Source organism: Podarcis cretensis (assembly GCF_951804945.1).
Source record: "Podarcis cretensis genome assembly, chromosome: 4".
In the NCBI taxonomy this organism is placed as follows: Eukaryota; Metazoa; Chordata; class Lepidosauria; order Squamata; family Lacertidae; genus Podarcis; species Podarcis cretensis.
In genome coordinates this window covers 66,852,047-66,874,873 of record NC_137173.1, presented here as the reverse complement: position 1 = coordinate 66,874,873, position 22,827 = coordinate 66,852,047, and the positions used below count along the sequence as shown (strand labels likewise).

The following is a 22,827-nucleotide window of genomic DNA, read 5'->3' as shown; positions in this document are numbered from 1 at the left end:
GCCAAGATCAAGTGTAGCTCCTCAAAAAAATCGCTGGAAAATTTCCTGGCACCTAAATATTTGATTCTATTTCCAGTCCTGGGCAATTATTTGAGGTGCTCTAAATGCCATTTATATTTACTGTAAATCACTCTTCAATTTAACCAAGGATTTACAGTTCGTATTGTATCTTCACATTATGAGGTAGGCTAGGCTAAAAGATAACATACACTGAGCAACGACCTTCAATGGATGAGTTACCCCACCAGCAAATCTAATAGATGATCCACTGTATCGAAGTTGGCTTCTTACACAAATTTATTCTTCTGCACAACTATAGTAAGCTGGCACTTCTACACTAAACTTACAAGCTGTTTCATCCATTTTATTGTAATTTACTTCTAATTAACTTCACAACAAATCACAGCTTTAACAGGCATGAAAGGCTAATACCTTCCTGACAGAAACTTTTAACTTATGCAACTAGTATTTATGATTTTAAAAGCCACTGGAGTCCCCCCCCTTTCTAAATAGTGTAAGTATCTGAAGCTTGCAAAATACCCATATGGGTTGTGCAAAACAGAAGTAGACAGACTGGTATCAACTGGGAAATCTCTGGGGTGATTTGCAGTTAATTAACAGGTGGTTCTAGCTCCTCATAGTTTAACAACAGTGAAAGTTTTTAAAAGGAAGCCACTTCTCTCCTTGTGCTAATGTTATTAGGTGTTTCTAACTTATAAAATATGCATAATAATTGGCGGCCTTTGGCCAAGTTTTTATACAACAGTATTGGCCACTTTAAGAGTTCTGAGTTCTCATCCTTGATCTATGTTAACTCAAGATACAGATTTGTACATCAATATACAGTGAATGGCTCAGGGATTACAACAGGTTGTTGACTCCCTCTTCATATATACCAGGCATGGCCAAACTTGGCCCTCCAGCTGTTTTGGGACTACAACTCCCATCATCCCTAGCTTAAGAGCACCAGTGGTCAGGGATGATGGGAATTGTAGTCCCAAAACAGCTGGAGGGCCGAGTTTGGCCATGCCTGAACAAGCCCTCTAAACCTTGGGCTTCTTGTTAAAAAAACACACACCAAAAAACCCCCTCATAAACCTGGTCTGCCCACCCCTGGCATAACATATATCTATATGAAAGGTAAGCAACACAAAGAAACTACAATACTAACACAAAACACTTTCGTATACTCATTTATATTTTAAACCATTTACCTGTCTGAAACAATGTGAAGGAGCAGCTAAGGATCCAGTCTCTTTCAAGTAGTTATCCCAGTTAAAATATTCTAGGAGGGAAAGCATGGGAGAGCAAAATTTAAACATATTGTTGAGATAAAAAGCCTTCAATCTGCAAGAAGCACACATATTTTTGTTTATCATATTCTTCAGTCTTTTGTATATTTGTCATCATTTGTGGCTGAGGGAAGCAGTTAGCACTCTAAGAGACTACTGGAAAATAAGCAGAAATCATCTACCCAAAGGAAAACAATGGATCTGAACTACTTCTCTTTTCTATATACATATAGATAATGCTTTTCTTTTCTTTCAGATATAGATATAGATATATGAAACCCTTTTTAGAATCTAGATTTATATACTACCTTTGCAGGAGCAGTTTTAGTGAAATTAATAAAAGTCATTTCACTGGTTTACAGATTGAGCATTAACATAAAACAAAAAGGAACATTTCTTTGTGCACAGGGAGGCGAGTCACTGCTGAAAAAAACAAACACAAATGCTTTCACACTTAAGCTGTGTCTACACCGCAGCTTAGAATAGCTCGACCTTGCAGTGTGTTAAGTTTGCAGGGTCTGGATTCCCTTTGTTATCTATCCACTCCCTCAGAACCCTGCTGAATAAGGATAAACTACTGTGTTTACATAGCACAAGATTTCCTGGGACAATAAAGTGGTTCTTAGTTTAACAATGGCAAGGGCTGAGCTAAGTAAATAATCCTTTTAAAAAGTTTCTTTAAAAAAAATGCAAATGTTGATTCTCATTATAGTGTACAGCTGCATAATTTGGGCAAATGCTTGAGAATCAATACCTGCTCCACTCAAAAGTCCAGATGCAAATTTGTTTGTTTTTGCAGGTGGGTGCACAATAGTTTGCAGGAGTGGAGAGAAGGCAGAGATGGATATGAACCACCTCCACCCACCACCAGCTAAACACAAAATGCATACAACATTGCACAACAAGCGACAGATATGCATGAAAATATACATACATGTACATGAGGGGACAGGACAGAGGAACATGTCCTCCCCAAATACACACATAGTTGAAGGAATAGAGTCAAAAAAGGGGTGGACCACCCCCTTGTCTTTCCCCCCTGTACACCCACCCACTCATATGCTTCCCACACAACCATCTCTACTTCTTCATCCCTTCTTTCTGCACACCTCTAGCTATCCTCCTCCAGAATGAAGGAGGAGATGGTTGACATGACATCCCAAAGCTCACAAGCCAAGAGGAAAAAAAAAGGTCTCTCATACGCTGGCAAGTCAACAGACATATATTAGGACTACACGTCCAGATCCCACCTTACACTGCTAATCTGTGCATGTTCTCCATACCTTCATAAGAGTTTCCACTCCAAATACAAAAAGTAAGCCACTGAAAAAATGATACTATGCTGCCACCTAGTGGCTTTGTTAGGATAATCTACAACCTGGTGCCCTCCAGATGTTTTCAACAATTCCCATCAGCTGATAACGATAGTACTTTGATGCAGTGTTAGAAACTGAGATATGACAGCTAGGAGCTAAATGACACCTTAAACTTACGTTATAGGCGCAACAATGGAATGTCTAGGCGTGCTTTTTTATAACAAGAATACAGAGCTGAAAATGAATGAACTGCAGCTAAAATATTATGTTCATTCCTTCCCATGCTCACCCCCCTAATATTCTTAAGAGGGTCTCTTCTCTAGTCTTCAGAGAGTGGCTGGAAGTGGGGAGGCAGAAAAAGGCCCTCCTTTCCTTCCACTCTGAGGTTTTAATCTGAAATCTTAGGCACAGTACTGCACCCAAAGCTCAGAAACTGCTCGTGCTAATGAAATTCCCCGTCGCAAAATGCGCCTAGAACAATGGGGGTTTCGAACACTGCTTTGATGCATGTAGTCTAAAACAACCTGGAGGCTGCCAGGTTGGGGGAAGGGCTGCTTTATAATTGCTAATAAAACTCAAGAGGTCCTGGCTAATAGCAGAAACCCTCCCGGAGGCTGCCACAAATGATGCAGCAGTGGGACTCCTGCACCTCATGTTCTGACATTAGCTTGTACTGGATTTCTACCATTCTTTATGTGGCACACGTCTCCTGTGTTTCACTCATGTATCCAGCCCATTATTTCCTTAAAATGTTAAAAGTCTTGCACAATCAGGGTGAGGAAGGCCCATCTTGAGCAGAGCTAGTCACTTTTAAAAGTCCTTCTTTAATTCCTTCATTTTCAACCAAAAAAACCCTGCCTTTTGTTTTAACTCCCTCAGTCTACCTAACCAAGTTTCAATTTCTCCCTTTGGTTTATTTTAGCAACATTACCTACCCTAAAATCTTTCTTGAACCCAAGAGCAAAGATACCAGCAAACCCAGGCAAAGGGCTCAGCTAGGAGAACAGGAAGCAACTTACTTATTTATAAAAAAAAATTATACACCTCTATTTCATTAAAAAGGATAAGAAGAAAAGCATATCCGGGCAGGCAGTTGACTATGCTTATCTGCGTTTGTGGCTGGGGAAGCCTAGCCAGATGGGCGGAATATAAATAATTTTATTATTATTATTATTATTATTATTATTATTATTATGTATTAAGGTTGTGTGTCTGGGTTAAGTGTGCATAACAGCGTGTCCCCATTTTGGTGCCAGGCCCTGGAGTGAAGTCCCTAAGAAAATAAAGTGCCCTACTCATTTCAAAACCCTAAAGGTTATGGCAGGGCCACTAGAGCAAGGATCTTTCTGGTCTCCTTCTCCCCCACACGCAGCAGCCTTCTTAAAAGATCCCAGGATGACTGGGAGACCTCCTGAACAGCATGGACTACACTGCAGGAGGTAGTTGTAACTGTCCAAAAATCAGGAAGGAGGCACCTTGCACAGGTGGAGAGGCTAATCGGGTGAGGCAGGAGGTGATGGGAGAGATATGTGAATGAGCAGAGGTTAAACCCCATTTATTTATTTTAAAAATAATTCATAATATTTACATTTACAATACATACCATTATTTAACAATTGGTTGCTTGACAGACAACTCTTCCCATGTTTTTCTCTTTTAATAGTCTTAGAATCTAATGAAAAAGAAAGGACATAAAACACAGTATTTTTAACATAATTTTGCAGAATAAACTGTCCCGGGCTGAGGTACCCCATGCATCCCTCCATTGTGCATGGATATAGTTCCAGCTGAGAACCACTGCCATGTATACAAAGCTAAATTATTTGGAGCTAATTATCTTTTTAAAGCCCCCTGAAAGAGCTCTGCCCTAAAAAGAATTTAAGTACTTTGAATGAATGAGTAAATAAATAAATAGGGGACGGACACACACACACACACACACACACACACACAGGTATATGTATGTATTTGCCAAGCAGCAGGTGGTACTGTAGGTCCTCATTGTTGCACTGGTGAGGTTTCAATTTCTCCCCCTGGTCATCATGTTTAGTCTGGGAATGTCTTTTCAACCTTTGCAAAAGGTCCCCTTCTCCCTCTGGCACTGCACCATTCTTCTAAGAATCCCAACAATTCTGCCACACAAGAGGGAAAAGGGCCTCTTTGCAAAAGAGGCTGGTTTCCTCCTCTGCTCCCTAGAACAGTGCTGGGGTAAGAGGCCCTTCTACATCAGTGCTTCCTTAGAGAGCAAAAGCTCTGCTGAATGTGTGAGTCTGATGCAGCACGTCTGCTGAGTCTGTCTCTCCACCCCACAGGGTAGTATACATGTTTCATGTATACTTGTCTAGTCCTTCCTTGCTGAGGGTGTGTTTGCATTGCAATGTGTTGCAAATGGGTGGCTGACCCAAAACGTGGCCCTTGTGCCAATCAAGGCTACCCACCCCTGCTTCAGGCATATACGTGCAGGAAATGGCAGTGCAAAATCCTGCAATGTTAAACACATTTATTAAGACGGAAACCCAACTGGACTCAGTGGGATTTATTTAGTTATTTCTCTAAGAGTAACTGTGCATCTCATGTAATGAATAGAGTTAAAAATCAGGGAAAGGTACAGTATACTGTAAGCGCTTGGAGGAAACTAAAAGTGACACATAGGTTTAAAAACAAACATTCCCTTACAAGACAAAGTACCCCGTTTCATAGTTATCTGTAGAATGTACTGCCATGGGTTGCTCTGACAACTACAGTGGTACCTCAGGTTAAGTACTTAATTCGTTCCGGAGGTCCGTACTTAACCTGAAACTGTTCTTAACCTGAAGCACCACTTTAGCTAATGGGGCCTCCTGCTGCCGCTGCGCCGGCGGAGCACGATTTCTGTTCTCATCCTGAAGCAAAGTTCTTAACCTGAGGTAGTATTTCTGGGTTAGTGGAGTCTGTAACCTGAAGCACATGTAACCTGAAGCGTATGTAACCCGAGGTACCACTGTACTAGCATAACTGTAAGACCATGTAGATGCTTCAAGGAAAAGTTGAACAATGGCTGCCAGATAATGAAGGTCAAGGAACAGGGGTGCCAACTTGAATAAAATATTGGGGGGGGGTCCCAGGTATGCCGTGCCCCACATAATCCATCACATGACAGGGCACACCAATTTGAATTGCAATGCCCATCAACTTTGGGGCGCCCCAACCCCTCAAATATTTTATTGGGGGAGCTGAAGGGACCTCGGCCCCTTGGAGTTGGCTCCTATGTGAAGGAAGATGGCAATCTTGTTTTGCTTGTTGTACTGGGCTGGTCACAGATCAAAGTTGGGGAGCAATAAATATCTAACCTGGCCCAGCATGGTAGTTGCTGCATTCTAGCCAAATCAAGAATTCTCCATAATTTGGAAGGGCGTAAGCATTTTCAGTGTGCTATGTAATTAACTACAACCACGGTGTGTTCCCTGTGGAGCTCTGTAAACTCTCTCCCAAGTGTTGGAAGTGATTTGACCTACAGCAGTGCAACAATGGGACCAAGCATACATGCTCAGCTATCTGGAGGGGCAGCCACTTTATATGGCCCTGACATTTTAATCTATCCCCAATATAAAAGGTTAAAAAACTCCATCACAGCAATACAGCAATAGTGAACATACTAAATTAGAGAGAAATAGGTACGTTAAATACGTGCAATCATATACCCATATACTTATGGGACCACAAAATGAAAAGGGAAAAGGACCAGGGCAGAGAATAAAAATCATAAAATAGCCTGCAAAAATCTATTCCACTCTGTCATGAGATTAGTGAGTTGACTGTGGGGAGCTGTGAGATCTTTCCTAGTCCACCTCCCATCTTATTAGGTCTCTTGGGGGCCTCTTCCCCCCTGAAAACCCTCATTTAAGTTGTTGCTTTGTTTCAGGAACTTTACCTTTAGCTGCTGTTTTCCCCATGGTAAAATGTTTGGTCCTCCTTTTTCACAATAAGAACACGTCCATCCACGCTTCTTTTTTCAACACAACTGCTTCCTGTGGAGCAGTAACACAGCAGGTGAGGCCAAATGCAAAATAATATGTAAATAACTTTTATACAGTGGAAGCGGAATATAAACAGGCAATGCCTTTTTAACCCAGTCGAGAAGGAAGATGGAAGATAAATGTTACACCTTAGCTCCAAGTCACCTGGAAACAAATGCTACAGAACCTTAAGTTTGGATAACTCATTCTGTTTAAACCATTTTATTAAAGGCCATGCTATTATTTCTAATTTGTTTATCAAGCAAAATACCACTTGATGATACTGTTTCCCATGCACTGCAGACATCCTATAATAATAATAGCTAACTAGGAAAACTTAATTCATTAGAATTCATTAAAACAGGAGGTTGTGTTAGTATTAAAATTTTAATTGTGACAGCACATAATAGTAAACAAATCTATTGAGTTTTTGTACTCAAGTGCACACACTTTACAACTCACATTCATAAATACTGCCAATGGCGTTATCAGATCACTTTCAGCAGCATGTCTGGCAGTAATGAAACTATAAAGTTGTTGTTTTCACTCACTCCACAAATATACAAGGCACAAATTTAACTAATTGTTAAGTCTACTAGTTCCCTCGTCTGTGCCTCAACTTAAATTATGTTGTCATTTATTGCCCCTGCCTTCCTGATATGTGCAACCTTGATTAATGGCAATAATCTCTCATGCCATTTATATACATTATATACCCAACTCTGAACAGGGAAATGATAAACATTAGGGGATAAACAACAATAGCACTTGTCAGATTACTATCCTGCATTTGGTTTTGATGTTAAGGTGTAAGACAAAGATCCAAACAGCAGGAAGAGAAACCAATTTGATTTCCAGTTGCAGCCGTTCATTCCATATTGAATCCTTGCTTCATCTGGCCAGAATTCAGTATTTCAGATATTGACGTATGCCAAATTAATAGTAATCTATACTGACTGTGGATTATTAGAAGCATGTTGTATTTATTAAAACAACCATTTAAAAATTGTATTTATAAATGATATTACAAAAACAGATGTTGTATATAACTGAATAAATTGACACATGCCTTTGTATATCTCATTATATGTATAATTTAAGTTTACACCATAATTAATTTAAAAAGTGAATCCTGAACACATTAATTTTCATGAAATATTCATCTATTAACCAGAGAAGTTGAAAACAGAGACGGATATTATAGCATTACTTTAATTTATTATATTTCGTAGCACTATGCCAGCATTTGCCAAATTACTTGCTTTTCATGATGGTGCTAACTTATAGTTACGGATTTTAGGAAAATTATCACCTGCAATTTATATCACACTCTGACTGAGAACCATTAAAGTTGAAAAGCTGTCTACAAAAACTGCAATAAATCAAACAATAAAATACTAAGCTGGCAATTGCCTCATTACACAAACAATGTAATTCCCTGGGATTATTCTGTCTGAACCCATTCTGTGACATTTTACACAGCTAACAAAAACTGAAAAATGCTTGCACGTATAATTTGAGTCTATAAATTGCTTCACGTGCTACAGGGTGCTATGAAGAGTACTGTAAAACATAAAGAAACACATAACACATTTCATGCGTCTATCGTATCCAATAAGCAGAAGAAATGAACATCCGCTTAAATGGAACATCACCAATAGCTGCTGAAGTCAAACACATTCCTAAACTACTCTTCTCTGCCAGCAATAAACTATGAAAGATGATGCTTAGTCCCAGTGGCCTCACTTTATGTCCAGGCTACTTTAAACAGTCTGTGGTTTTTTTATCTTTTTTTGTTGCCACCAGATTGCACTTGCTCCCATAATAAAGATTCCAACCCAGCAGTGATAATCATCCCTCTTAGCCACTGGAGTCCCTGCTAGAAACATAAAAAGAATTCCAGAGTTTCCAAAGTCTGTGCAGCTTTGGAGAGACGACTCCCTGCTAACATAGCAACTGCAGTCCTTAAGTGGGGTTGTTGATATGCAGCCCTCCCTGGCCCCAAGATACTGTTATGTGGCTTATGAAATTCCGCTGCAGGTTTGAGAAGTCCAGTTTTCATTTATGGACACATACACTGGCTTCCTAATGTATGTACAGCACGGCCAAAAGGTATCTGAACTGTCATGTATACCATGACCAGTGCATACATGGGGATTGATCTCTACATTGGGGGGTGGGGAATGTGTGAAACTGCCCGCTGGATTCAGTACAGAAATACAGTCCCTTCATCATTACTATTAGTTCATAGTTACATTTCAACACAACATCCACTGCACACTTAAAACTACTATTCATGGTACTGCTACCCTCGCCTTCTCGCCTTTCTGACTCAGTGCAAGTTTACAATATAGGAGCCACTTGGATACTGCCCAGAAGTGAGAATAAATGGTGAAATACTCTCAGTTTGAAAGTATGGCTTAAGCTAAGGAATTAATTTCAAAAGATGCCATTCCAACTGTATGAAGTGTTGTTTTGAATCTAAGTTCTAACTCCCTTCCTAATTATATTTCAAAATAGACTTTAGAAAATGTTGTTGCAGTAAGAATGAAGTTTGAGACTTGCTTTTCAGACTACTATTAATTTATCCAAAGTCCTTCAGGTTTGCAGTTACACAACTGCAATGAACCTGAAGTTGTGCCTCTCAAGAATCAGCTCTGCTTTGTTACATTCTGGTAAGACAGACAGACAGACAGATATACATGCATGCATACACACACACACACACACACACGGAAATATATAAATGCCTGCACTTTTTTCACCAATGAAATATCAAGTCAGCACCTTAAATAAATTGTCTTTAAAACTCCAACCTCTTACACCAGCATATTCACACATTTACCATCACAAGCCATTGACTTTTAACAGTTTACAAGAACTAATGCTTATTCGGTGCAAGATTAATAATGTGACTGATGAACATATCCAAGCTGTATCTTGTTTTCCTTTAAATGTACATGATCAATCTTTTAGTTCATCAACAGTGACATTTAATCTATCAAAAATGGGTTCTCTCTTCCATTGGTAAGTGAAAGTGATTAATCATGCACTGTGGGTATAAGCAAATAATCCACTTGAGAGGCACTTTAAAGAAGTGGACTCCAAATCCCATCAGCTGCAGCCAGCGTGGCATTTTCTCTGGAGTGATGGAGGAGCTGGAGTCACACAAGTGTGGCTGAACTGAAGTACAAGCGCAACGCAACCATTAATGGGATATCAGCCCCTGGAGCTAAAATTTCAGAATGCCAATTCTGCATTGGATTAAATATATGCTCAAAAGCAGCACCGACAGCTCAATGATCATCTTCCATTGACACTGTAAGCTCCTTTGAATTTTCTGTTTATAACTTGGGTTCAGAGCCCTGGGAGCTAATGAAAAAAATACTTTTTAGTTATATAGGACAGCCAACTCTACCCACACAATGAATCTAGGATGAGGAACTTGTGGCCTTCCAGATGTTGATGGACTACAACTCCCATCACCCCTGACTGTTGGCATACTGACTGCAACCAAAAGGAGCTAGAGCTCAACAGGTCCCCCACCACTGGTCTAAACGACCATCCATGTAGTGTGGCAAAATGGAAAGTATGCAAAACCTGCACCAGAGAATGGCCGTTTGAATTTCTGCTGTGGAATCAAGTTCACTGAACGGCTGCAAGGAAGGTTAGGCTGTACGGAACAAGGTTGCAATAACGAGAGAGACAGCTCCCATTGCGCTGCCCTGAGCTCCTTGGAAGCAGGGTGGGGTGTGGGGGAGAGAAAGAGAAACATAGGCCTCAAACTAAGCAACTCCTGCATTACCATACCTATTTCAGCAACTAATAATTCTCCCCAAGAGAAAATTCCTAAACAGTGCAGGCCCCACATATTCAGCACCCCTGTGCACCCATGTTCCTTAAGATGCCAGCAGAATGTCTACGTGTCATTTCATGAGGAAGTGAGATTTGTAAGCATGTGATACAGAGAAATGTTCTGTTGGTGCCCTATGACTGTGCAACTCCTTTCCTGAAGAGACACCCAAAATACCTTATTTCATTGTTTTTAGAAGATGCAAGGCCTCCCATGACATGAATATGGTTTATTTAGTGTTTTAATTGTAGGTTTGTACAGATTGTTTATATATTAATTTAATAATAACCACCAGCAGCAGCAGCAGCAGCACTACCCATAAAAGATGCTTTCTTACTTTTAATAAGTACAGTGGTACCTCGGCTTAAGTACTTAATTCATTCCGGAGGTCCATTCTTAACCTGAAACTGTTCTTAACCTGAAGCACCACTTTAGCTCATGGGGCCTCCTGCCGCCACCGCACGATTTCTATTCTCATCCTGAAGCAAAGTTCTTAACCCGAGGTATTATTTCTGGGTTAGCGGAGTCTGTAACCTGAAGCATATGTAACGCGAGGTACCACTGCACTACTTTATGTCACTGACAAAAAGTGGAAGAGAACTTTTAAAATAATGAAGGCTATGTTGAAGAACCATAAGGCACAACCAACTAAACAAAATTCTCCCTCTTAACCATGTATAGGACTGCCACCAATTTGATATTTTGCTTTGGTATGGGTTATAAAGATCAAATACTTAACATAGGACCACTCTACAAAACAGCAAACCTCAAAATAATGTTTTTAAAAAGAGGCTAAACTTCCTATACAAACTATCCAAATGATTTTGGAAGAAAGGGGAAACCAATTACTGAGGCAAACAACAAAAGTAACCATGTTAAAAAAACAAACTTTTGAGAACAAAACATAGGTGCTTATTGAACGGTTGTGGAGTAAACTTGTTGGAAAGGGCATTTGGAAATACGGTAATCACCAGCTGAATCCAACCTTACACATCATACTTAATCAACACTGTTTCTGCATGCAAAACAATTCAGACGTATTTCTGTAGATTTTGATTTAGTTTATTTTGTGATGAATGTGAAACGGCACATGATTCCTGTCTGTAAGTCACTGGTATTGCAGAGCTGCTGTACATAGTGCAGTGACCTGAATGCAAATCCACTGGCTATCCTATGCAAGAATGGAATATAATATTTCAAAGTATTGGTGTAGCCTTTTAAAAAAAAATTACTGCATGTTGTCATTATAAAGAATCTGTTATAATTTAAAGATTTAATTACATAATGGGATTTTAATCTTATTCTTAACAGCAAAACAGTCTCAGAAGTTATAAATATCTAAGCTACCAGCATTTAAGCATTTTATTCCCACTGATTTCATTGGAAGAGTTGAAATCTCCCATTGAGATAAATGGAAATTAAATGTATTTAGTTGGATTACGTGGCAAGTGATTTGTACAAGATTTTGGGATTCTCTTGTTGAATTTTCCACGTGTCCAAGCATTATTTTACAGGAGACTACATTCATGAGAGCTTCACTCAAGATGGCTATTATTTATTCAATTTATATCCTGCCTTTCCTCCCTAAACAGCCCAACTCTCTCTCAATAGGTCACACCCATGGTTTAGCCAAAAGCACAATTAACAGAATCTGAAACCATTTTGTAAGCATAAACATTATTTACACTAATGATACAATTCAGAAATTACTGGCACAATTTTACTGCCAATATATGAAAGCAAATTTTTATTTCTGAAACATAACCACTTTTAAAAATTAGAAGGTACTTTAGCACCTGTTCTTTTACCACTATAATGCTTTACTACACAATGCCATGCTGAAATATTTGTTGCAGTCAGCAACTCAATATGCAATTTAATCTAGGTACACTGATCAAGGAAAAATCAAAAAGGTTGACTTGTATGGCAAGGGGGAAAGATTCGTGTGTCTTTATTTGGTTAAAAACACATCAGAAGTTTTTTTTTTTAGTGTTGTTTTTTTTAAAAAAACAACCCCATAATTTAATGAAGACTTCAAACTTCAATGGTTTATTTGCTCATGACATCAAAGAGAAAAAGTGGAATGTATTTCTCAAAGAAATTTCTGAGCTCGAGGAACCAGAGCCAGAAATGTCCTAATGCACAACCTTCCAAAAAAAAAAAAAAACCCACTTCCACAAGTCCCATCAAAATGAGTGCAGATTCCAATTTCTTTCAATAGGGCTTGCACAGGAAAACCTCTGGGAATTATTCATCTGTATGTGATGCCTAGGGCTTTGATTTTCCAGCCTCAGTCAGAAACTACAGTATTTAAGTGTATGATGGAAAGCAGAGCAGATGAAGCCTCTTTATTTCTTGCAAATGCATGTAAAGGGAGAAAGTAACTTGTTGTCTAGAGTAACTTATTCCTACAGGACTCTCCTGTGTGGGTGTCTGAGGGCCCTGCTCCTTCCTGCCACTCACCATCTGGCCTGGGGCGGGGCCTGAAGCCTCATAAGGACTGCTGGACTCTGCTGCCCAGGAGGACTCTCCTGTGTGGGTGTCTGAGGGCCCTGCTCCTTCTTGCCACTCACCATCTGGCCTGGGGCGGGGCCTGAAGCCTCACAGGGACTGCTGCGCTCTGCTGCCCAGGAGGACTCTCCTGTATGTGAGTGTCTGAGGGCCCTGCTCCTTCCTGCCACTCACCATCTGGCCTGGGGCGGGGCCTGAAGCCTCATAAGGACTGCTGGACTCTGCTGCCCAGGAGGACTCTCCTGTGTGGGTGTCTGAGGGCCCTGCTCCTTCTTGCCACTCACCATCTGGCCTGGGGCGGGGCCTGAAGCCTCATAAGGACTGCTGGACTCTGCTGCCCAGGAGGACTCCCATGTGTGGTGTCTGAGGGCCCTGCTCCTTCTTGCCACTCACCATCTGGCCTGGGGCGGGGCCTGAAGCCTCACAGGGACTGCTGCGCTCTGCTGCCCAGGAGGACTCTCCTGTATGTGAGTGTCTGAGGGCCCTGCTCCTTCCTGCCACTCACCATCTGGCCTGGGGCGGGGCCTGAAGCCTCATAAGGACTGCTGGACTCTGCTGCCCAGGAGGACTCTCCTGTGTGGGTGTCTGAGGGCCCTGCTCCTTCTTGCCACTCACCATCTGGCCTGGGGCGGGGCCTGAAGCCTCACAGGGACTGCTGCGCTCTGCTGCCCAGGAGGACTCTCCTGTATGTGAGTGTCTGAGGGCCCTGCTCCTTCCTGCCACTCACCATCTGGCCTGGGGCGGGGCCTGAAGCCTCATAAGGACTGCTGGACTCTGCTGCCCAGGAGGACGCTCCTGTGTGGGTGTCTGAGGGCCCTGCTCCTTCCTGCCACTCACCATCTGGCCTGGGGCGGGGCCTGAAGCCTCATAAGGACTGCTGGACTCTGCTGCCCAGGAGGACTCTCCTGTGTGGGTGTCTGAGGGCCCTGCTCCTTCCTGCCACTCACCATCTGGCCTGGGGCGGGGCCTGAAGCCTCACAGGGACTGCTGCGCTCTGCTGCCCAGGAGGACTCTCCTGTATGTGAGTGTCTGAGGGCCCTGCTCCTTCCTGCCACTCACCATCTGGCCTGGGGTGGGGCCTGAAGCCTCACATGGACTGCTGCACTCCGCTACCCAGGAGGACTCTCCTGTGTGAGTGTCTGAGGGCCCTGCTCCTTCCTGCCACTCACCATCTGGCCTGGGGCGGGGCCTGACAGGCCTCACTAGGACAGTTGCTGTTACTGCTGGAGGGGTGCAGAGTGCTTTTAAAATGTTTTTAAAAAATTTATTTTGAATTTTTTGTATGTGGGGTGGGGTGGGGTGGGGTGGATGTTTATTGGGCCTGGGAATTTGTTTGATTTTATGTTTTTGTAATTTTTATAATTTTTATTGTTTTTTGTTTGTATTGTTTTATTTGTGTTGTTGCTTTTTTGTTGTTGTTTTTTAAAGGGGTTATTTTGTTCTTAAGGGGAGGGGTCAGGGCTGCCGGGGAGTGGGCCCCAGCCCACAAAATGGCTGGGGCATGTTCCACAGGGGGGGATGCACTGGGACAACCGATCTCAGTGATCACGGGTAGGAGGAGGAGTTACACTAAGACCAGACCATGTCATTACAGAGGAGGCAGGTTTAGACGTTGTCTGAGGACTATCCCTGCCTCCGGGTCTGGTCCTGACCGGATGAATACTAGAATCAGCAAGGGATACCCACATGACCTGAAAGTGTTGCTGTGCAATGCCAGGTCAATGATTCATAAGACCACTGCCATCCATGACTTGATCATGGATGGAGGACTTGACCTGGCATGTGTAACAGAGACTTGGTTGGATGAAGCAGATGGGCCTGTCCTTGCCGCTGCTTGTCCACCAGGTTTCTCTTACGCACAGCAACCCAGGTCATGTGGGCGGGGAGGGGGGGTTGCAGTGATTTTTAGGAAGTCATTAGTTTGCACCAGGCGTCCTATTGGGAAGACCCAGTTTTCTGAGTGCATGTTCTGGAAGTTGGGCAATAGGGGCAGTACAGGATTCCTTTTGGTGTACCGACCTCCCCGCTGCACCAAGGATTCCCTGCCCGAGCTGCTTCAGGTCGTGGCGGATGTTCTCCTGGAGACACCTAGCTTGGTCGTTCTAGGGGATTTTAACATCCATGCCGACACGACCTTACAAGGGGCCGCTCGGGACTTCGTGGAAAGCATGGCCTCCATGGGGCTGTCCCTGAATAAGTCTGGCCCAACCCATAGCCGCGGACATGCCTTGGACCTGGTGTTTACCTCTACGGATGTTGGTGATCTGACACTAAGTAAAAGTGAAACGAAAGAAGTGCCATGGTCAGATCACTTCCTGGTGCAACTGGACTTCTCTGCGACCCATCCCCTCTGCAGGGAGGTGGGACCGATTCGGATGGTCCGCCCCCGCCACTTAATGGATCCAAATGGTTTCCAGAGAGTGGTAGGGGATGCTTTATCCCATGTTGATGGCCTTTCAGCCGATTCCCTGGTGGCCCGCTGGAATGCGGAATTAACCAGGGCTATTGACTGTTTGGCTCCGAAGCGCCCTCTCCGATTGCATGGAGCCCGGAGAGCCCCGTGGTTTTCCACGGATCTGAGGGCAATGAAACAATCGTTGAGACGGCTAGAGCGCCGGTGGCGGATAACCCATTCTGAATCTGACCGGACACAGGTTAGAGCTCAACGTCGAGCCTACCAAGTGGCGATAGCGACGGCGAAGAAGACTTTCTTCACCGCCTCTATTGCATCTGCAGAAAACAGCAGCAGGAGACTCTTTCAGGTGGTTCACAATTTAGCGGAACCACCTGTAACATCGGTGCCCAGTACGGGCCACATGTTCTCCTGCAATGATTTTGCAAATTTTTTTGCAGATAAAATCGCTCAGATTCGGGAAGAAGTAGACTCCACCGTGGGAGCAGGGCCGGGGCGGGAGAGTGCTAGAGTCCTGTCTGGTCAAGTTGTGTGGGATCAATTCCAAGCTGTTACCTCCGAGGATGTGGACAGGCTGCTCGGACGAGTGAAGTCAACCACCTGTCTCCTGGATCCTTGCCCATCCTGGCTTATAAAAGCTAGCCGGGAAGGACTGGGCGATGGGCTTCGTGGGGTGGTGAATGCTTCCCTCCGTGAGGGAGCCTTCCCAGACCCGCTGAAAGAGGCGGTTATTAAACCGCTTCTTAAAAAACCATCTCTAGATGCGGCCACGATGGCCAATTATCGCCCAGTCTCAAACCTTCCATTCTTGGGCAAGGTGATTGAGCGAGTGGTTGCTGAACAACTCCAGGCACGCCTGGAAGAAGCGGACCATTTGGATCCCTTCCAGTCGGGATTCAGGCCTCATCATGGGACTGAAACTGCCTTGGTCGCACTGGTTGATGACCTCCGGCGGGCTAGGGACAAAGGTGAGAGCTGTTTCCTAGTTCTGCTGGATCTCTCAGCGGCGTTTGATACCATCGACCATGACATCCTTCTGGACCGTCTTGAGGGGCTGGGAGCTGGGGGCACTGTCATACAGTGGTTCCGCTCCTTCCTCCTGGGCCGTGTTCAGAAAGTGGTGGTGGGGGATGAGTGTTCAGACCCCTGGGCTCTCACTTGTGGGGTGCCTCAGGGTTCTGTCCTCTCCCCCATGCTTTTCAACATCTACATGCAGCCGCTGGGAGGGATCATCAGGAGGTTTGGGCTGGGTGTTCATCAGTATGCAGATGATACCCAGCTCTACCTCTCTTTTAAATCAGAACCAGTGAAGGCGGTGAAGGTCCTGTGTGAGTGCCTGGAGGCGGTTGGAGGATGGATGGCGGCTAACAGATTGAGGTTGAATCCTGACAAGACAGAAGTACTGTTTTGGGGGGACAGGAGGCGGGCAGGTGTGGAGGATTCCCTGGTCCTGAATGGGGTAACTGTGCCCCTGAAGGACCAGGTGCGCAGCCTGGGAGTCATTTTGGACTCACAGCTGTCCATGGAGGCACAGGTCAAATCTGTATCCAGGGCAGCTGTTTACCAGCTCCATCTGGTACGTAGGCTGAGACCCTATCTGCCTGCAGACTGTCTCGCCAGAGTGGTACATGCTCTGGTTATCTCCCGCTTGGACTACTGCAATGCGCTCTACGTGGGGCTACCTTTGAAGGTGACCCGGAAACTACAACTAATCCAGAATGCGGCAGCTAGACTGGTGACTGGGAGCGGCCGCCGAGACCATATAACACCGGTCTTGAAAGACCTACATTGGCTCCCAGTACGTTTCCGAGCACAATTCAAAGTGTTGGTGCTGACCTTTAAAGCCCTAAATGGCCTCGGTCCAGTATATCTGAAGGAGCGTCTCCTCCCCCATCGGTCTGCCCGGACACTGAGGTCCAGCTCCGAGGGCCTTCTGGCGGTTCCCTCCCTGCGAGAAGCAAAGCTACAGGGAACCAGGCAGAGGGCCTTCTCGGTGGTGGCGCCCGCCCTGTGGAATGCCCTCCCATCGGATGTCAAGGCGATGGACAACTACCTGACATTCAGAAAACATCTGAAGGCAGCCCTGTTCAGGGAAGTTTTTAATATGTGATATTTTAGTGTATTTTTCATCTCTGTTGGAAGCCGCCCAGAGTGGCTGGGGAAGCCCAGCCAGATGGGCGGGGTACAAATAATAAATTATTATTATTATTATTATTACTGAGAAGCCCTACTGTACTCCATGAACCACCCAAAGAACTCATGTTATGGGGCAGCTATTTTAAATGCAATACATAAAATAAATATTGAAACCTGCCCTGCCCACTTGAATCAAAATATATAGGGCAAAGCTGTTTAGTATTAAAAGTATCATTGCATTTCATTGTAAACTTGCTACCTTCAGTCCAGGTGAACACGTGCTTAAAAACTCTTGGAGACTTTCATTATCTGGACCCAATAACTTGTTGTTTTATGTATTATTACAGTACTATTCCATCTTACTTCCAATGAGTTCTTCCCCCTCCTAATTTTGGGAAATTTCCAACTTGGTCTTGAATATATAAAGTATACAGGTTATAACTAAAGTTATTGTCAGAGCAGAGCCACTGAAATTAACAAACCTACCGGTAAATTAGCCATGTCCTTTAATGTGTCTGCTCTGAGTATGGTTAACACTGGATACAACCGTACTGAAATAAACTTTCCTTCTCACTGGGGTTACTGCTGCAATAGTCAACTGCGGACTATTTACAGAAGGGGATGGAGAGAGAAATTATTATCCAATTATAATGTATGAATCAGTCCTTGATGAACAGTAACATCACGTTCCTTAACTATGTAAATGACCCCCATGTGAAATAACTGGAAACCTTAATGCCTGGTATAATTTCGGTGCAAACAAACCATGCATATATAAGAAAGTTTGGTGTCTCACACACTTGCATAATAGACAATAACAATGCGACTACACAGAAGTCCCCTCACTAAAGCTTAACCCCAGGTAAGTGGAGTTCAATTGCACCCTAAATGAAGAAAAATAGCATCTACTTCCACCTACAGCCTCGCTCCAGGAAATCCTGCTGACAAGGGAAACCCGACTGCTGTAGTTCATTATGTGCAAACAACTATCTCTGAATCACGCTGGCTGACCATTTGTGCATCCAGTGTTTGCCCAGCTTTATATCAGAGCAACCATGACTAGGGGGAATAAGACAACTTGCTGGCCAGTACAACATTTGTAGTTAGTTGTTTCTATGTATGTTTACAGTGACTTCTCCTTAATACTAATTGCTGCCTTCACAATAGCACTACTTGCCAGATAACAATTGATTGCAATTCATTAAAATGACCCACAAATTATAACACAGTAGCAGATTCAAATAATATGCCATAATCATGTAAAAGGCACATATCTTAACCTAATGTGATCATTCAAGCTATAAGTTCCATGATGCTTATTTCAACCTTTATTTCCTCCATTTCAACCTGCAGGCTGTCCAATCTAAAGCACTTCAAATTGAGGATTATTTTTTTAATGCAAAATATCTGATTAAAAGAGCCAAAATAATAGTTGCTGTCACTCTAACTTTTTAAAATACTGTTAACTCTAGTCATTAAATGTTAGTACAAACACTAAGCTCTACAAAATACATATTTTTCATTTAAACAAATATAGCATGGTGTGTTTTACTCCAAATTACTACATAGCATTTAAATATATTACTAATATAAGCTTTTATTTTGCTGTTGTTCATAATGAAAATTAAAGAATCACTAAAGAATTATTTGATAGGCAACAAATTCAATGTTGAAGAAAATAGAATGGCAGGAAGAAAGAAATTAACATATTTTAGGCTACAATATGTAACTATTTAGAAAAGAAACACATGAAAGTTCTTTTTATTACCAAAGTTTAACCAAGCATGAAATGCAGCTATATAAAGTAAGGTTCCACTTAATTACTACCATGCTGCAATCTGTACTGCAATTTGCTAAACCATGGGCAGTGGCTAATTCATAAAATATTCTTTTCACAGCATCAAAGTTGAAAGTTAACTTTAAACTTTTTTTAAATTCTAAAGCATAAACAAAACCTGAAAGTTATAGACATCACTCTGCAGAACATGATCCACTCTTAGCACCACCATCCTAAACTTATGAAAGTCCTGTAGTGCCTATTTCAACATACTTAGGCACAAGCATCAGAAAATTTAAGTATCCTCAATCTGCCTACAATCAATAGTCCTTAAGAACATACATTTCTTTAGATTGTGTTCTTATGTACAGGATAATGGCTTTTACAGTACATAATCACAGCAGTGTGTTCTTTCACACTTGGGTTATCAATACACTTTAAGTGTTCTTCTAAATCTGTGTTCAGCATTTCAAAGGGAAGTGGTAAGGATTAACTGATTAAACACTGTCATAGTGTAGCTGCTGAGGGACGCAGGTGGCACTGTGGGTTAAAGCCTCAGCGCCTAGGACTTGCCGATCGAAAGGTCGGCGGTTCGAATCCCTGCAGCGGGGTGCGCTCCCGTTGCTCGGTCCCAGCGCCTGCCAACCTAGCAGTTCGAAAGCACCTCCGGGTGCAAGTAGATAAATAGGGACCGCTTACCAGCGGGAAGGTAAACGGTGTTTCCGTGTGCGGCTCTGGCTCGCCAGAGCAGCGATGTCACGCTGGCCACGTGACCCGGAAGTGTCTCCGGACAGCGCTGGCCCCTGGCTTCTTAAGTGAGATGGGCGCACAACCCCAGAGTCTGTCAAGACTGGCCCGTACGGGCAGGGGTACCTTTACCTTTAGTGTAGCTGCTGTCAAAAAACACTTTAACATTAGAACCGTATTCTAACTTTACAACCCATTTACTCTGCAGTAGTCCCATGGATTTCCCTAAGATTCTTCCAACATCTGATTATCTCCAATGAAAACAATATTCACCATGGCATCATCATAAGCACTTTCAGAGCTTCTAGATTCTTTGTTTTTCATTTTTATTATGTTGTTGAAATGGATCATTTAGATTATGAAGAATAAAATACCAAGCACACTTACAGAGCAATTCTGTGCATATTTGCTTAGAAGCAAGTCTCTGTGTGTTCACTAGGGCTTATTCCCTAATAGGTCTGTTTAGGACTGCTCCCTTACTTACTTCAACTAAGACTCACTAAGAGCTCACAGTAAACATGCATAGGATCCATCTCAATTCTTGTCATCTGAAGCATATGATCTTGGAAAATCACCCTGGGATCCTATGGGATGGAAATATAATGGGATTTACTTTCCAAGCAAGTGTGTGTTTAGGAAAGGAAGTACCACTTGTTTTTTACCGGAATCTAAAGTTAACAAAGTCAACAAAGTATTCCTAGACGCAACTTGCAGTATTGCAGCAGCGTGCTGCTCTGCAAAACTGCTCTCCACCCGTCCTCAAGGCACTTTAGGCCAAGCCCTACTGACTTACGGGAAAACTCCGTCGAAAAGGACAAGAGCAAGTGCAACGTCTTAAGCAGGGGAAGATTCGCCGGTGTGGGGGGCACCCAAAGCACACGGACTCCTCCTCATCTGTCCGGCTGAAAGCCTTGCCTTCAATCGAGAGCTGCCTGCAGCCGGTTCTGAAGCAAGTGGATTTTAGGCGCCACTCCTCCTCCTCCTCCTCCTCAGGAAGGAACAAGGGAGGGGAGCATTCCGCCTGCGGGAAGCTGCAGCCCAAGGAGGTGTGTCCTCTCACGCTCCTGTCAAATATACAGCAAAGCGATACCAAACCACACACGGAACACTCCGGCCCAAAATGCACGGCGACGGGGGGGGGGGGGTGGCGGTCAAAAAGGAGGAGATCTAACTTGATCTCTGGGCGGTCAGTTCTGTGAACCCAGGAAAGGTGTCCTCCTCCTCCGCCTCCCATGTTTCCCCAGCCCCGCAAGCGCTAATCCTCCCTTCTGAGTTCTGCCCTACTTCTGCTCCAAGTTGAAACGCCTGGGCGCCTTGTTTCTGGATTTCTACGCGCGTAGCATTCAAACGCGCCAGCTGCGGAGGCTCAACTCCGGCGGCCAGGCTGCTCCCCCCCCCTTCCTTATTATTATTTTTAAGTCAACCGCCAAAAAAGAGCGGGAAGGAGGAGAGAAACTACACCATCGCAAGAGCAGGAGCGCCCATCCCCGAAATCTAGGGGGCCTTCCAGGGAGCGGGAGGGAAAAAGAGACCGAGAGAGACCTGCCATGCCCCGGGCTAAACACAAGGTTAGCTCCCCTTCCAAGATCTCCCACCTCCTCCTCCTCCTCCTCCTCCTTTGCCTCTCCCTCAAGAGGAATGCAATTTCCCCCTCCCCTCGGCCTTTTGATCGCAAGGAAGGTGGACGTGAAAGGTTTCGGAAGAGGGAGCGGGGGGAAGTCCCGCTTCGGCGGAGATAAAAACTCTCTCGCGCGCTCCGAACGCGGCAGGCGCGCAAAAACTAAAATAACAACAGGGAGACGGGGGGAGAGAGAGCGCGCTCAGCGGCAAACTGCAGGGAGAGGGACGGCGCAGCGACACAAACGGTGTGCGGGGGGGGGGGGGGAGAGACACACGACTGGAGCCAGCGGGATGGGAGAGCCGCTTCCCTCCTCAGCCGAACCCGCCTTGCGGGCTTCTGGGCGAGCGAGCGAGCGAGCGAGCGGCCGGCACCCACCGGGCAGCCAACCGCGTCCCCTTCTGCACGCGCGCGCTCTCCGGAAGGCGGGCGGCAACTGCTGCGCCACGGCCGCCGCCGCCGCCGCCGCTTCCCCTTGCACTGCCCGCGCTCCAGCGTGCGGGACCCGGGAGACGCCGCAGCGAGGAGAGGAGGAGGAGGAGGCAGCAAAGGGGGAGGAGGAGGCGGCTCCGGCTTCGCCTCCTTTCCTCCCTCGCAAGGTTCCTCGGCAGCCCCGGCGTGAGGCAGAACCCCGGGCCCGGGAGCCGCCGGCCGGCCGGCACTCACCGAAGAGAAGGGACCCGGCGCCCCCTCGACGCGCCGGCGACGCGGCTCGCGTGTCTGTCAGCTGCGCGGCTGCTGCCCCCGTCGCTTGGATTCACGCCGCCTCCGCCTCCGCCATGTTCCTGGGGCGCCGCGCATGCCCGGCAGCGGCACTGGGGGCTTCCCTCCGCCTTCGCGTCCTCCCTTCGCAGCCCACTGACAAGGGGGCGGAGGGCGCGGGCGGCGGCTCACCCACCGCCTCCGCCGCTACCACCATGCTGCTGACCCGGCTCGGAGTCGGAGGGGGGCTGTGCGGCGCCAGCTCTCCACGCCCACGCCAGGCGGCTCCTGTGCACTTGCTGCTCCGCAGAGCGCGCGCAAACGCCCGCGCGGGCGCAGGAAGAGCGCGCGCAGTGCCGCTCGGGCGAGCCAGGAGCTGGCGGGGCCGACCCTCTCGCAAAACAACGTTTTAAACATACGTTTTCTGTTAGCACAAGTAACAGATCATTTATGAAAATGCAGGGCAA

At 44.9% G+C, this 22,827-nt stretch overlaps 1 protein-coding gene across 3 annotated transcripts in view; it reads right to left on the bottom strand.

Moving 5' to 3' along the window:
- SCML2 (Scm polycomb group protein like 2) overlaps positions 1-22,590 on the bottom strand; it is a 53,308-nt gene extending 30,718 nt beyond the window's left edge. Inside the window, exons 1-4 of one of the 3 annotated variants that reach the window (XM_079972664.1) lie at positions 22,325-22,590; positions 6,519-6,615; positions 4,212-4,280; positions 1,215-1,285 (exon numbers count right to left, since the gene is read on the bottom strand). In XM_079972664.1, coding sequence (XP_079828790.1) covers positions 1,215-1,285; positions 4,212-4,280; positions 6,519-6,540 — 162 coding nt within the window. In that variant the 5' untranslated portion in view covers positions 6,541-6,615; positions 22,325-22,590. Of the gene's footprint in view, positions 1-1,214; positions 1,286-4,211; positions 4,281-6,518; positions 6,616-20,524; positions 20,625-20,833; positions 21,424-22,324 lie in introns of those variants that run through there. The other 2 variants (XM_079972665.1, XM_079972666.1) reach the window with 2 other exon arrangements.
- Positions 22,591-22,827: the final 237 nt, after the last annotated feature.